At 43.7% G+C, this 12,925-nt stretch overlaps 3 protein-coding genes across 3 annotated transcripts; 2 read left to right on the top strand and 1 right to left on the bottom strand.

Annotated features, from left to right (window-relative positions):
- Positions 1 to 19: 19 nt before the first annotated feature.
- Positions 20 to 1,223, top strand: GLRG_07549 (short chain dehydrogenase; the record flags this gene model as incomplete). The annotated part of the gene is made up of 3 exons (XM_008098364.1): positions 20 to 90; positions 229 to 367; positions 570 to 1,223. 3 exons carry the CDS (start codon positions 20 to 22, stop codon positions 1,221 to 1,223), a joined length of 864 nt encoding a protein of 287 aa, XP_008096555.1.
- A 380-nt stretch (positions 1,224 to 1,603) lies between these two features.
- GLRG_07548 (isocitrate lyase family protein) lies at positions 1,604 to 3,470 on the bottom strand (the record flags this gene model as incomplete). The annotated part of the gene is made up of 2 exons (XM_008098363.1): positions 1,604 to 2,997; positions 3,065 to 3,470. 2 exons carry the CDS (start codon positions 3,468 to 3,470, stop codon positions 1,604 to 1,606), a joined length of 1,800 nt encoding a protein of 599 aa, XP_008096554.1.
- Positions 3,471 to 4,452: 982 nt separating this feature from the next.
- Positions 4,453 to 5,991, top strand: GLRG_07547 (uncharacterized protein; the record flags this gene model as incomplete). Its single annotated transcript, XM_008098362.1, has 3 exons — positions 4,453 to 4,500; positions 4,566 to 5,443; positions 5,496 to 5,991. 3 exons carry the CDS (start codon positions 4,453 to 4,455, stop codon positions 5,989 to 5,991), a joined length of 1,422 nt encoding a protein of 473 aa, XP_008096553.1.
- Positions 5,992 to 12,925: the final 6,934 nt, after the last annotated feature.

The raw sequence follows: 12,925 nt of genomic DNA, 5'->3' as shown, positions 1-12,925 counted from the left end.
ACCCCGAATCTACGATCAAATGGGTTCTGTTCCTACCGAGATGGGCGGCAGACTAGCTGGCAAGAACGCCGTTATCACCGGCGCTGCTGGGTAAGCAAATATCTCCCCTCATGGCCACCGAATCGCCTTATCTCAACGCCGCATCGGGATGCGTCCCCAGTGGCAGGGCGCTCACCGCAAGACGACTCTCACAGGATGCGATAAGCTAACGTGCGATTTCCCTCTCAGTGGCATTGGGCTAGAAACCAGCATTCTCTTCGCCAAGGAGGGCGCCAGCGTCGTCATGGCCGATATCTCTGGCCCCGCGCTTGACAAGGCCAAGGCCAAGGTGCTCTCGCTCATTCCGTCGGCGAGGGTTGAGACCAAGGTACGTCCACGCTGCGAATGAGAAGCGTTGGAAGATTCCATTCCCGCCGCTCCGAAACTGCACTGTATCAACCGACCGACCGCACAAATGCACACACCCAACTGCACAGCTACCCCACTATGCCCCTCCATGTCCCATCATTTGCGGGTCCTGAACGCGTTGCTTGAAAACAGTTGTTCCTCGGGCTGACAGCATACAACAGATCACCGATGTTTCCAAGGAGGACCAGGTCAAAGCCCTCGTCGATTCGGTCGATGCCTGGGGTGGACTTGATATCATATTCAACAATGCTGGCATCATGCACGCTCGCGACGACGATGCTATCAATACCCCCGAGGAGATTTGGGATCTGACCCAGAACATCAATGTCAAGGGTGTCTGGTTCGGCAGCAAACACGCCGTTCTCGCCCTGCGCCGCAACAACAAGAAGAAGGGCTCCATCATCAACACGGCTTCTGTTGTCGCCCTCGTTGGCGCTGCTACCCCTCAGCTTGCCTACACGGCGTCCAAGGGCGCCGTTCTCGCCCTTACCCGTGAGCTCGCGATGGTGCACGCCCGCGAGGGTTATCGCTTCAACTCTCTCTGCCCCGCGCCCCTCAACACGCCGTTGTTGCAGGACTGGCTTGGTGACGACATCCCCAAGCGCTTGCGCCGCGAGATTCATTTTCCTACCGGTCGTTTCGGCGAGGCCATTGAACAGGCCCAGGCCGTCCTCTTCCTAGCAAGTGACGAGTCGAGCTTCGTCAATGGTCACGACATGGTAGTCGACGGCGGTATGACCAAGGCCTACGTAACTCCCGAAGGTCCTGCGACGCCCGCGCCCATCAACAACGCCAGTCGCACTAGCCTTGAGTAAGAGGCCGACGCGGCTTATCTGATTCCGGGTTCCTCGAAATCATGAGATAATGGATTTGGAGTTTATGGCGCTGGGTAAGAGATTAGGCAACGGTCGATGGTCATGATGAAAGTGTGAATAGACTAAATTATTCATAATGATGTTCTCCCTCTGTTGCCTGCAAGCCCACAAACCAGTGGTTTTCCCCTTTCATGAGGTCTCGTAGGCATCCAATTGGCATCTACATGGGAGAGGCGCAAGAAACGAAAGGGCAAAAGAGGGCTCGGGAGAGAAAAGGTAACCCCCCCCCCCCCCCCCTGGGGGAAAAAAGAAAATCACAACCAACCGCGCAAACCCAACAACGCCGCCCAATGTACGTACGTACTACTGTCAACGCCGTTTCAATGGAATTGGCTCTCAGTGTTTCCCTCACCCATGCTCTTACTGCTTGAGCTACCGCTCTGGATCGCTCCCAAGATGCCGTCAATGTAACTTGCACCGCTCCATTTCTGGTGCGTCAAGACATCGCAGCCGCTCTCCTTCTCGCGTCTCTGCACAATGTTGACGTATGCCAGCATGCCGTCCTTCTTGAATTCCCTCGCGAGCTCGTTCGTGATGGTTGCGTTCGAGTGGAGACCGGCCAGGGAGATGAGCTGCAGCACGAAGCCTTCTTTGGCAATGTCCCATATGAAGCTCTTGAGGGTCTCGTCTGTGAAGCCGTGTGCCATCCAGTTGAAGGAAGGGCTGAGGTTGTAGACCAAGCCCTTGCCTGGATATACCTCACGCACAGCTCTGGCGAGCTTCGACGCCACCTCGACGTTGGGGTCGCCCGTCTCTACCCAGAGGAGGTCCGCATACGGCCCAAAAGCAATGGCGCGCTTCGTTGCGGCGTCCATGCCGGCGCGGTAGTGGTAGAAACCCTCGCGCGTGCGGGGGACATCCCACGAGAAGTAGACCGGGGTCGATGTGTGCTCGTTCGCGAGCTTGCGACGCTGGGTGATACCGATGTCGCGGTTCGAGTGCACGGCTTCGAGGTAGGCATCAATATTTTCCTGGGACACGCCCTCCTTGTGCATGTGTGCTACGGCGGCCTCGTCGAAGGTGACTAATTTCGTGACCCTGACCCAGTTTGCCTCGAAGGCGTCGATCTCAGAACCAGGGGCGCCCTTGGCCTCCATGGCCTGGATGGTCTCAGCAAGGGGTTCAAGGCTCGGATCTGTGACGCCGAGTATGAACTCGTGGTCGCGCACGTCAATGGCGCTACTAATGAGTTTTCCGCTCTCCGAGTCGGTGCGGGCAATAACGAGGTTCTCGCAGCCCATAACGTCCCACTGGAAGCGGGCGGCGTTCAGGCGGTTGATGTGCTCCCCAATGGGCACCAGGACCTTGCCCGCCAAGTGCCCGCACTTCTTCCCGCCGTGAAGCTGATCCTCAAAGTGCACCGCCGCAGCCCCGTTCTCGGCAAACAGCTTGGCAAGCTTGAGGACGGCAGACAGGCCGCCGTGACCCGTGTCACCGTCGGCGATGATGGGCCGCAGGTAGTCGACGTATGGGGTCTTTGCGCGCTCCTCGGGCGTCAGCTTCCGGCGGGCGTCCCACTGTTTCCGGTCGTGCATCGATTGGGCTTTCGCGAGACGCTGGACCTGGTTCGGGACAGTGTTGTAAGGGTAATCGCCGAAATCTGGGGACACTTCGTTGGTAGAGGTAAGGAGGGAGGAGCAGGCCCAGCCCGAGATGTAGAGGACCTCTTGATGGGGTGCCTGCTGCGTCATTTGAACGGGGTCGATGGCGCCCACTGTAAGCCGCACGTCGGTTAGCATATGGTTGTTAACGGCGACGAGATTCAGGTGGGCCAACCGTACTTGTGTGAATCGGCTTCCCTTCAGCCCCCCTTTCCTTGACGAGATTGAAAAGCTTTCGCGCCATGACGGAGCTGGGGTAGGAATAATGTTGCGAGCCGCGTTTAGACACGACATCGGCGGCGTTGTAAGGTCGTTTGATGCCGTAGTATCTGGACGACTGCCACCATGCCTCGACCTCTTTGATCTGTGCTTCGTATAGCTCGTCTTCGGCAACGCCAGCCTTTTCGGACTCAGGCAGTAGTTGGAAGGCATCGGCTGGAGGGGAGCCAGAGGAGAATGGGTTTGCAGGGACCTGAGCCATTCGGGGTGTTGTTGAGACACAACGCGCGAGAGTGGCCAGGGCCAATGGCGGTCTAAGTAGAGGAACTCTTCGGAAGACCGCACGCGCGGCAGCTCTTCTGATCATGTTTCCTCGCGTTTGTAGCGGCTCTGGGCGATGAGATGGAGAAATATCGACTTCTGAGAGATGACTGTGGATTTTCACATCATTTGTGGTGGTAGGGAAAGTTAGGCTGTCTAGGAGAAGAATTAGTGTCCCATGTCTGGGTGAAATCCCAGCGGGTGCTTTGCTACTCGGGGTAGGATATCTTACGTCCGGGATACGATGACTAGCCGTATATTGCAGGTAACGTGCGTGGAAAACCAAACATACGTGCAGCGCAGTTCGGCGAGCGTCAGCCGGAGAAGGGGGACGTTGAGCCTTGGTAAGAAGCGGCAAAGATGGGTTGATGACCGACCGCACGTCCAAGAGGGTCAATCATTGGTCAATCCCCCGTAACCGCTCGTCCGTAGCATACCTAGGTATTCGGTTTGCCTCGGCCCATCCCTTTCCCCTCATTTTCTGTACACTAGTACCAGTGACCGGGGTATGGGGCAAAGCAAAAGGCCAGTCACAGCGCTCAGATAGGTAGTCAGTCGACCCTAGAGCTCCGACCGCAGAGGAGCAGCCCGCCAAACGTGGAGGAAACCTGGGGTTCCCGTCCGGAGCACCCTCGGCACCTACCTGGAGAGGCTACCTACTGCTCACAGTGCCCGCCCAGAGGCGAACGGACGGCACAGGCGCTGGCTGACAACCCCTCAACTCGGGCCATGTTTGTCTCGGCCTACCTAGGTAGGTACCTAAGTAGGTAGGAACTTAGATAGGCATAATAAAGCCTGTAGCAAACTACAAGCTTGGTCTCTTTCTCCTCCCGCTCTCTTCTGTCTCTATCCATATTCCTTCCCAAAACCTTCTCGCGGACGCAATATTCGCTCCATTGACCGGTCACTGTGCGATCAGTACTTTTAGAACCTCGTTGGCGACATCTCTACAACCAAACTGAACTTGCTTGTTGACGTCACTTACCCAACTGCTGACCCCTCCCTTCAAGCTACTCGGTCGACAAGTCATGACTTTGAACTTCACCAGAAGCACGAGGGCTGTAGGAGCTCTGAGGGTATGTCGAGACTTGCATCGAGTACAATCTTTCCTCGAGAAAGCATCTAGACTGACTTGTGCCAGTGTCTAGCAGCTCGCTCTTCCCTCAATGCCCGCAAGTACTCTTCCTCGTCCGAGCCAGACCTCAAGACCACGCTCAAGAGTGTTATCCCAGCCAAGCGAGAACTCTTGAAGAAAGTCAAGGCACACTCCTCCAAGGTCATAGGCGAGGTCAAGATTGAGAACGCCATTGGTGGCATGCGTGGTCTAAAGGCCATGGTTTGGGAGGGTTCAGTCTTGGATGCCAACGAAGGTATTCGCTTCCACGGCAAGACAATCAAGGACTGCCAGAAGGAGCTGCCTAAGGGAAAGACGGGCACGGAAATGCTGCCGGAAGCTATGTTTTGGCTTCTACTTACAGGCCAGGTCCCTTCCACGAACCAGGTTCGCCAGTTTTCCCGTGAGCTGGCTGAACAAGCCCAACTGCCTCAGTTTGTCAACAAGCTGCTTGACGACTTTCCCAAAGACCTTCATCCAATGACCCAGTTTGCCATTGCCGTTTCTGCCCTGAACTACACCTCCAAATTTGCCAAGGCTTACGAGCAGGGTCTTAACAAGGCTGATTACTGGGAGCCTACCTTTGACGACTCTATCTCACTGTTGGCCAAGCTGCCCACCATTGCCGCTAAAATTTACCAGAACTCCTACCGGGGCGGTGGTGCTCTTCCGGCCGAGGTTGACATCGAACAGGATTGGTCCTACAATTTTGCTGCTATGCTTGGAAAGGGTGGCAAGGAGAACGAGAGCTTCCAGGACCTTCTAAGACTCTACCTTGCTCTGCACGGCGACCACGAGGGAGGAAACGTCTCCGCTCACGCCACCCACTTGGTCGGAAGCGCACTGAGCGATCCCTTCCTCAGCTACAGTGCCGGGCTCCAGGGTTTGGCGGGACCTCTCCACGGGTAGGATGATAAACAGCAACCCGCGCGTCTTCGTGCGCTGACAAGATGATAGGCTTGCTGCCCAGGAAGTGCTTCGATGGATCATTCAGATGAAGGACAACATCCCCAAGTCATACACTGATAAGGATGTGACAGACTATCTATGGACTACTCTCAACTCGGGTAGAGTTGTGCCTGGGTACGGCCACGCCGTTCTACGCAAGCCCGATCCCCGTTTTGAAGCCCTAATGGACTATGCCGCCGCACGCCCGGAGATTGCCCAAGATCCTATCTTCCAGCTCGTGCAGAAGAACAGCCGGATCGCTCCTGAGGTACTCAAGAAGCACGGCAAGACCAAGAACCCCTACCCCAACGTCGACTCCAGCTCCGGCGTTCTCTTCCACCACTACGGCTTCCACGAGACGCTGTACTACACCGCCACCTTCGGTGTCTCTCGTGGCTTGGGGCCCCTTGCTCAACTCATTTGGGACCGTGCCCTTGGCTTACCCATCGAGCGACCCAAGAGCATCAACCTCGAAAGCCTCCTTAAGCAGGCCGAGAGCTCATAGATGGATTTTCAAGACACGGTGAATGGGGAAAATGCCAGTGTAACATCAAGGGCCATGTCGGATTTTTAGATCTAGTCGGAGTTCGGCACGAAATACATTCATAAATGAAAAATAAATGTACTTAGAAGAATTGCTTTTGCACTTTGGCCATACATGAACATAGTGAACCACCCTATTGTTTGCGTTTATAGCCAGGATAGTGCCACAGCATCACCATATCCACGGTGACCCCCGTCAGCCCTGACAGATGGGCCTCGTGTTAGGCCTTGTAACCCAAGACAGCGTTCCTTTACCTATGTTGCGTTTGGAAAATATTCAGGCGGGGAAAGCCTGATCATTTGATCCTAAACTTTTGAGACCTTTTGCCAACCATCACTTGACTTGCGTCTAGTTTATATCAAGCGGTTGAATGACCCTGTTTGTGGGTTAAGCTGCACTGAAATCCACATTAAATAGCAGATGTCTGTACAATATATTAACCACTATCCAAGCGAACCACCTGACTATTCTAACATACATTGGAGCGGGAACGTAGATTGCAGCACAAGCAAGGAGAGATTTCGGTCATACGCAGAAAACATAGCATACTTTATCATTTGTTCCCAGACAGAACACCATATTCCAATATTTCATTCACTCGCAACCACTGTATAGAATGTGGTCGAAAATATGATGTACGCCCCTCTGACGCTAACCGCCTTGTGTAGTACTCCCATAAAGAAATATGAATACTAGAAAAAGCTCACCACACATCTAAACAACAGCACTAGACCAGGCTTTCATCTCACGATTAAGCGCAGCCATTATTAAATAAGTTTCCTGATCTATTTATTGATTGTTATTTACCTCGCTCGATCAAATGTTTCTTTTTCTTTGTTAATTTAGCCCTTGCTGTCAGGCGCCGCGACAGGGCGCTGGGGGGGCACTGGGACAGGGCTGGATACAGGTAAACTATAGGCTAAGGGGCACGTAAAAGGAGAAATCTATAGGAATCCTGAGGAAGGAAAAAGGCAGATTAGAATAATTATTATAATTAAACCCTTACTACGCTAATTATTAACTCCTTTACTTAATACTATCCTAGCCTCTAACACGTTCTAATCTCTATTTACCCTTAGGTGTATTAACTATTAGAGTAGTAATAATACCTACCTAATCCTAAACTATAGCCTAGCGTTAAGGAAGTGTTACTACTAGGTAACTAACGCCTAATATAACTAAGACCTTAGTAGTAGATAAGTAGCGCGCTACTAACCTAGATAAGCTAATAAAGAAGGAGCTAAAGGCCTTCTTAAAAAAAGAGGTAAAAAAAGTAAAAAAAAAAAGATAATTAATTAAATTAGGGCCCTCTAAAGTAGTATATTAATAAAAAACATATTAGTAAAAGTAGTAGTACTTACTAACCTCTAGCTAAAGACTAAGTAACTATATACTAATATACTCCTAAAAGGATTACTTATACTAAAGTATAAAAAAGAAAGTTAAAATAAGCTATAAGAATTCTTATTCTAACTAAAAATACGCTTTAGTATAGTAAAAAATAAGTTTACTACTACTAATAATAAGGTAGGCTATACTAGTATTATACTAAAAAATAACTTAGTATATAAATAAAAAAAGTATATAGGTTTTTACTATAATAGTAAAGTAAGTAAAATACCTTAAGAGGTTATAAAGAACTAGCTAAAAATAAAAGTTACTAATAATAATATATAGGTCTTTAGCGCTATAGTAAAGCTAGACACTATATAATAAGCCTCTAGCTAATTATACTAATAATTTATTAATAAGTATAAAATAGTTAAGGAAAAGTGCTTTAACCTCTAAATAAAAAAGTAGTAAGTAGTCTATATCTTAAAATAGGTGCTACTAGACCTAAGGGCTTATATTTTTACTAAGGGACTACTAGCTACCTACTAGGAGTTAGATAATATAGTAAAAAAAGTAAAGACGCTCTTTAAGACCTATATAAAGGAGGTGTTAAGAGGATAGCCTAGGTAAGGTTAGAAGAAAAAAGGCTAATAAGAAGTAGTAGTATAGCTAATAGCTATAGCTACCTCTTTAATAAAAGCTACTAGTATATATATTATATTAATAACCTTAACACTAATAGGTATACCTATACTAAAGCTAGGGGTTAAAAAAAAAAGGTTATAACACCTTACCTTAAGAGGACCTAAGGGCTACTTACTTATTATAACTATAAGAAGCTAAGGTATATATTAGCTAAGTGTAGTAAAAAGAAGTACTATAAGTATAAGTAGCTATAACACTTAGGAAGATAGTACGCCTTAGTGCTAATAAGAATTAATAGTATTTAACTTCTTTAGAAGAAAAAGCTATACTACTAATTTAAGGCAGACTTCTATATAAAAGTAGGTAGTATATAGAAAAAAAAGAAGATATTAATTAATACTAAGGTAAATAAGAATATCTTTTATTAAGGTATACTATATATAAAGGCCTTACTAAAGGTTACTAAAAGAGGGCTAATACTAAAAGAAATATAAGAAGAGAAAGTCCCTAACTATAAAATAAAGAGAGTAGTTATAAAAGTAAAAGACAGCCTAAAGGTGTTAAGAACTTAGAGCTATAAGTTTTAAATTAGCTATAAAGGTAGGTATAACGCTATACTAAGGATCTCTTAGTGTATATTAGTATACCTAAACCTATATTAAGAAATAATTAGGTAGATATACTTACTAAGTAAGGATTATATCTAGCTTATTTAAGGTAAACAGGCTATATATAAGGCCTAAAAAAAGGTAAAAGCTATCTTAGTATACTAACTAATAGTCTAATACCTATAATATAAAGATAATAAGAGGGCGCTAGAGATACTTAGGAAGACGTTAGATAAAGAATAAGAAGTTATAAAAGACAGAGCTTAGAAGTTTATACTACTAAGGGAATATAAAAAATAGGTGCACTTATTTAATATAGACCTAGTAGTAAAGCCTATAGGGGATAAAAAATAAGTACACCTAATTAAACTAAAACTAGGGGTAGAACTACTATTTAGCCTTATTTACCCCCTTATAGAGAAGAAGCTAGAGGAACTATAAAGGTACCTTAATAAGTTATTAAAAAAAGGCTAGATTAGGCCCTTAAAGAGCCTAGTAGGGGCGCTAATCCTCTTTATACTAAAAAAAAAGGTAAGTTATACTTTTATATTAATTATTAAGGCCTTAATAAGATTACTATTAAGAATTATATACTATTACTTTTAATTAAGGAGATCTTAAATAGACTAGTAAAAGTAAATATAATATATAAAACTAGACCTTAAGAATATATATTACTAAGTAAGGATTAAGGTAAAAAATAAATAAAAAACAGGCTTTTATACTTATTATAGCTACTTTAAATACTATATTATACTATTTAGGCTAGTTAATATACTAGTAACCTTCTAGGTATATATAAATAATACCTTAGCTAGCCTAGTAGACGTTACTTATATTATTTACTTAAATAATATCCTTATTTTTATAAAGACTAAAGAGAAGTATATAAAGGTTATAAAAGAGGTGCTATACTAGTTAGACGTAGCAGGCTTATATATAAATCCTAAGAAGTATATCTTTTATATATAGATAATTAGGTTCTTTAGATTTATAGTATTTAGTAAGGAGATTACTATAAAAGAGGAGTAAGTAGAGGCTATTATATAGTAGCCTCTCCCTACTAGAATAAGGGATATTTAGGTCTTTCTTAGGTTTATAGAATTCTATAAATAATTTATTAAGAACTACTTTAAGATATATTTCTCCCTAATAGATAAGCTAACTATAAAGATAGTAAGGAAGTAAGTAATTATAAAAAAGGTAAAAAAAGCTTTTTATAAGCTTTATATAATATTTACTTATACTTTTATCTTATAGTATTTTAACCTAGTGCTACTAATATAGGTTAAGATAAATATATCTAATTTTATAATTAAAGTAGTACTAGCCTAACTAAAAAAAGGATTATAGCACCTAGTAGCCTTCCTCTTATAGAAGCTAAGGGGGGTAAAGTTATAGTATAAGACACTAGAGATAAAGCTACTAGTAATATAAGAAGTAGCTTTTTACTAAAGACACTACTTATTATATACTTAACACTAGATTATATTTCTTACTAACTCTCTTAGTTACTACTACCTTATAGCTAAGCCCTAGCTTAACAGCTAGTAGGCTAGACTACTATAGGATTTATCCTTATTTAACTTTAAGATTAACTACTAGCTAAGGAAAAATAATATAGTAAATAGGCTCTTATAACAGCTAGACTATTAGCCTACTAAGGAGGAGGGGAGAGAGGCGTGTAGCACGTTCCTAGAGGATTTCTTTAGACGTTTTAGAAAAAGGGTTATAATATTTAACTATAGTAAGGCACTAAAGCCTACGCTATTAGACTAAAAATAGCTCCTTAGTAGTCTAAAAGATAAGGTAGTTATAGCCTAGTAATTAGATAAGTAGTCCTAATTAAATAACTAGTAATAACTTAAGAAAAAATAAATAAAAAGAGAGGATAAGGTCCTATAGTATAATAGCAGGCTAGTTATACTAAAAAGATATATAGCTAAAATAAAGGTAATAATAGTATTTTATAATAAGCTACTTATTATAGCTAGTTTCTAGACAGTAAGGTTTCTACTAATAGTAAGCAGAGGTTAATACTTAGTTAATAGTGTTTATTATTCTTACTAGTCTTATTAATTACTTAGTAATTAGTTAGGTAGTTAAGGGTGTCTTAGTGCTTATATAGCTTCTTATTAATTAAATTACTAAGTTTAAATACTAAAAGGTATTTAAAAAATATATTATAAGTTAATTACTAAAAAGCTATAGAAGTCTGTCCTTAAGTACGCCTAAGTCTATCCTATATATAAGTCCTAGCTATTCTCTAAATAGTTCCTTTTAACTAATAGTTATAAGTAATTACTATTCTTATATAAGGTAAGCGCTTAGTAGATACTAGTAAGCGCTTACTTTTATAATTACTAGTAATTACCTTATTACATGATTACTTCCTTATCTTTACGTAACTTGTACTATAGTTCTTCTGTTCTAGGGAGTTATCTGTCTATTCCTGTTCTCTTGTCCATGTAAATACTGTTGTTACCTATCGTCTGCCTGTCAGGTGGGGCAACATAGCCTGTAACTTGTTGGGTTGTAACACCTTACTACGCTAATTATTGACTCCTTTACTTAATACTATCCTAGCCTCTGACACTTGCTGTGTTGGTCCCTTTGGCCCTATTAGGTATAGGTGACGCTCTAAAACCTAAGAAGATTTAGATCTTTAATGCCAGTCTTTCGGGAAGAGGGTGACTCCGGGGTTCCGTTCCTACCAAGCCTCCTTAGAAGCCACTGTCATTAGTTTTGGCTTCGACAAGCTTGAACCTACATTAGATCTGTAGTTTCTGTCTCCAAGGAGTCAAAGAATTATGCCCTGCATATGAGTCTGAAGTACACAAGCGGTTCTAATGTGCACTTATGTGGAGCACGTACGACTAATATGCCTAGCTCCAAGAGGGTATCACTAGAACAATATACACAGCCTATTTGTTTCCCCGGAATGTTGAAACCACTACTATGACTCAGATGTACATCGGCAAATGTGGTATCTGGCTTGATGGTCAGGTTTTCACCAAAGTATGGCAAGCAGGTGGGCCTCAAAGGCATATAAAAAGGAGCACTGTGGGAGTATTTTGTACCAGCAATCAACAACCGATTATCAAAAGTTTTGAGACAAGTAACAGTTCCTTGATTTATTCTTATTTCCTTATCATATATCGAACATGGTTCAACCATACGTATCACTGGGCAGCAACAACAGTCTTAGCCCTAATACGGCTCACCAACTATAGCCTAACTCCCCCACCCTACTTGCGAGACACCCCCACATCCGAGACATTATCATCACCATCATCACCACCACTATCACCACTTATTTCACTATCTCTGCCGCCCACCCATATGCAACTTTCGGCCTTGCTGGGCAATTCGGATGCCCTAGATTTATCCGGACTATCTATATTACCAGCATCCGGACTCTGCGCCTAGATAATATCCTCTATAGTGGTAAAGGTGCTATTAGGTAATAGGCAGACCTTTTTCCTCTTACGTGACCGTATATCATCTAACTAGGCCTGTAATAAGTTGACTTGCCTTTCTAGAAGGGCTGCTCTAGATGCCTGCTTATTATATCCCTTTTGCACCTTTCTAGATAGGTAACAGATAGTATAGGTATCTAACCTATCCTTGCCTAGCTAGGTTAACTGGTGTAATTAATGCTATAGATTAGTAGATCGATAGGGGGTTAACTATAAGATAATAGATTTAGCTTTATCCTACTGTTAGCTACTAGACTACTGGCTGGCCTGGCTGGCCTGGCTGGCCTGCTAGGCCTTAGTAACTAGTAGGTTAGATAAAGGGTGCCTTCTAGATACTAGCTATAACCTAGCAGCCCTCTAGCTACTCTTAATGTTAATATCTGTAATAGATGCCTTACAGGCCTTAAAATAACACTCTAGAAATGCCCTTTTACTAGTAACAGTTAAATCTATTACCTAGTTATCTAGATATCTAACCCTCTAGTAATAGGCCTGCTTTAATAGGCTAAAGACAGCTATATCTAGAGGCTAGAGAACAGTAGAGGTATGTAGTAGTAAAAATAATAGATAGATATAATACTACTAGTATTTCTATATAAAGTTAATAGTTATATAGCTATAATACCTATTAAGAACTAGTAGTCTAGCCTCCTCTAGCTAGGCAGGCCTAGTATATAGGATAAAGACCTCCTCTAGCTATTTAAGGGTAGTATTATTAGTTATCTAGCTATTATCTGTTACTATAAATTACTAAGCCTTATATCTAGATAGGTTAGATAGGTTAGATATAAACTACTAGGCCTAAAGCGACTTACCCTTATATATAAGTAA

This window comes from Colletotrichum graminicola (assembly GCF_000149035.1).
Source record: "Colletotrichum graminicola M1.001 genomic scaffold supercont1.33, whole genome shotgun sequence".
In the NCBI taxonomy this organism is placed as follows: Eukaryota; Fungi; Ascomycota; class Sordariomycetes; order Glomerellales; family Glomerellaceae; genus Colletotrichum; species Colletotrichum graminicola.
The sequence above is the reverse complement of the archived record's forward strand: the minus strand, read 5'-3'. Positions and strand labels throughout refer to the sequence as shown.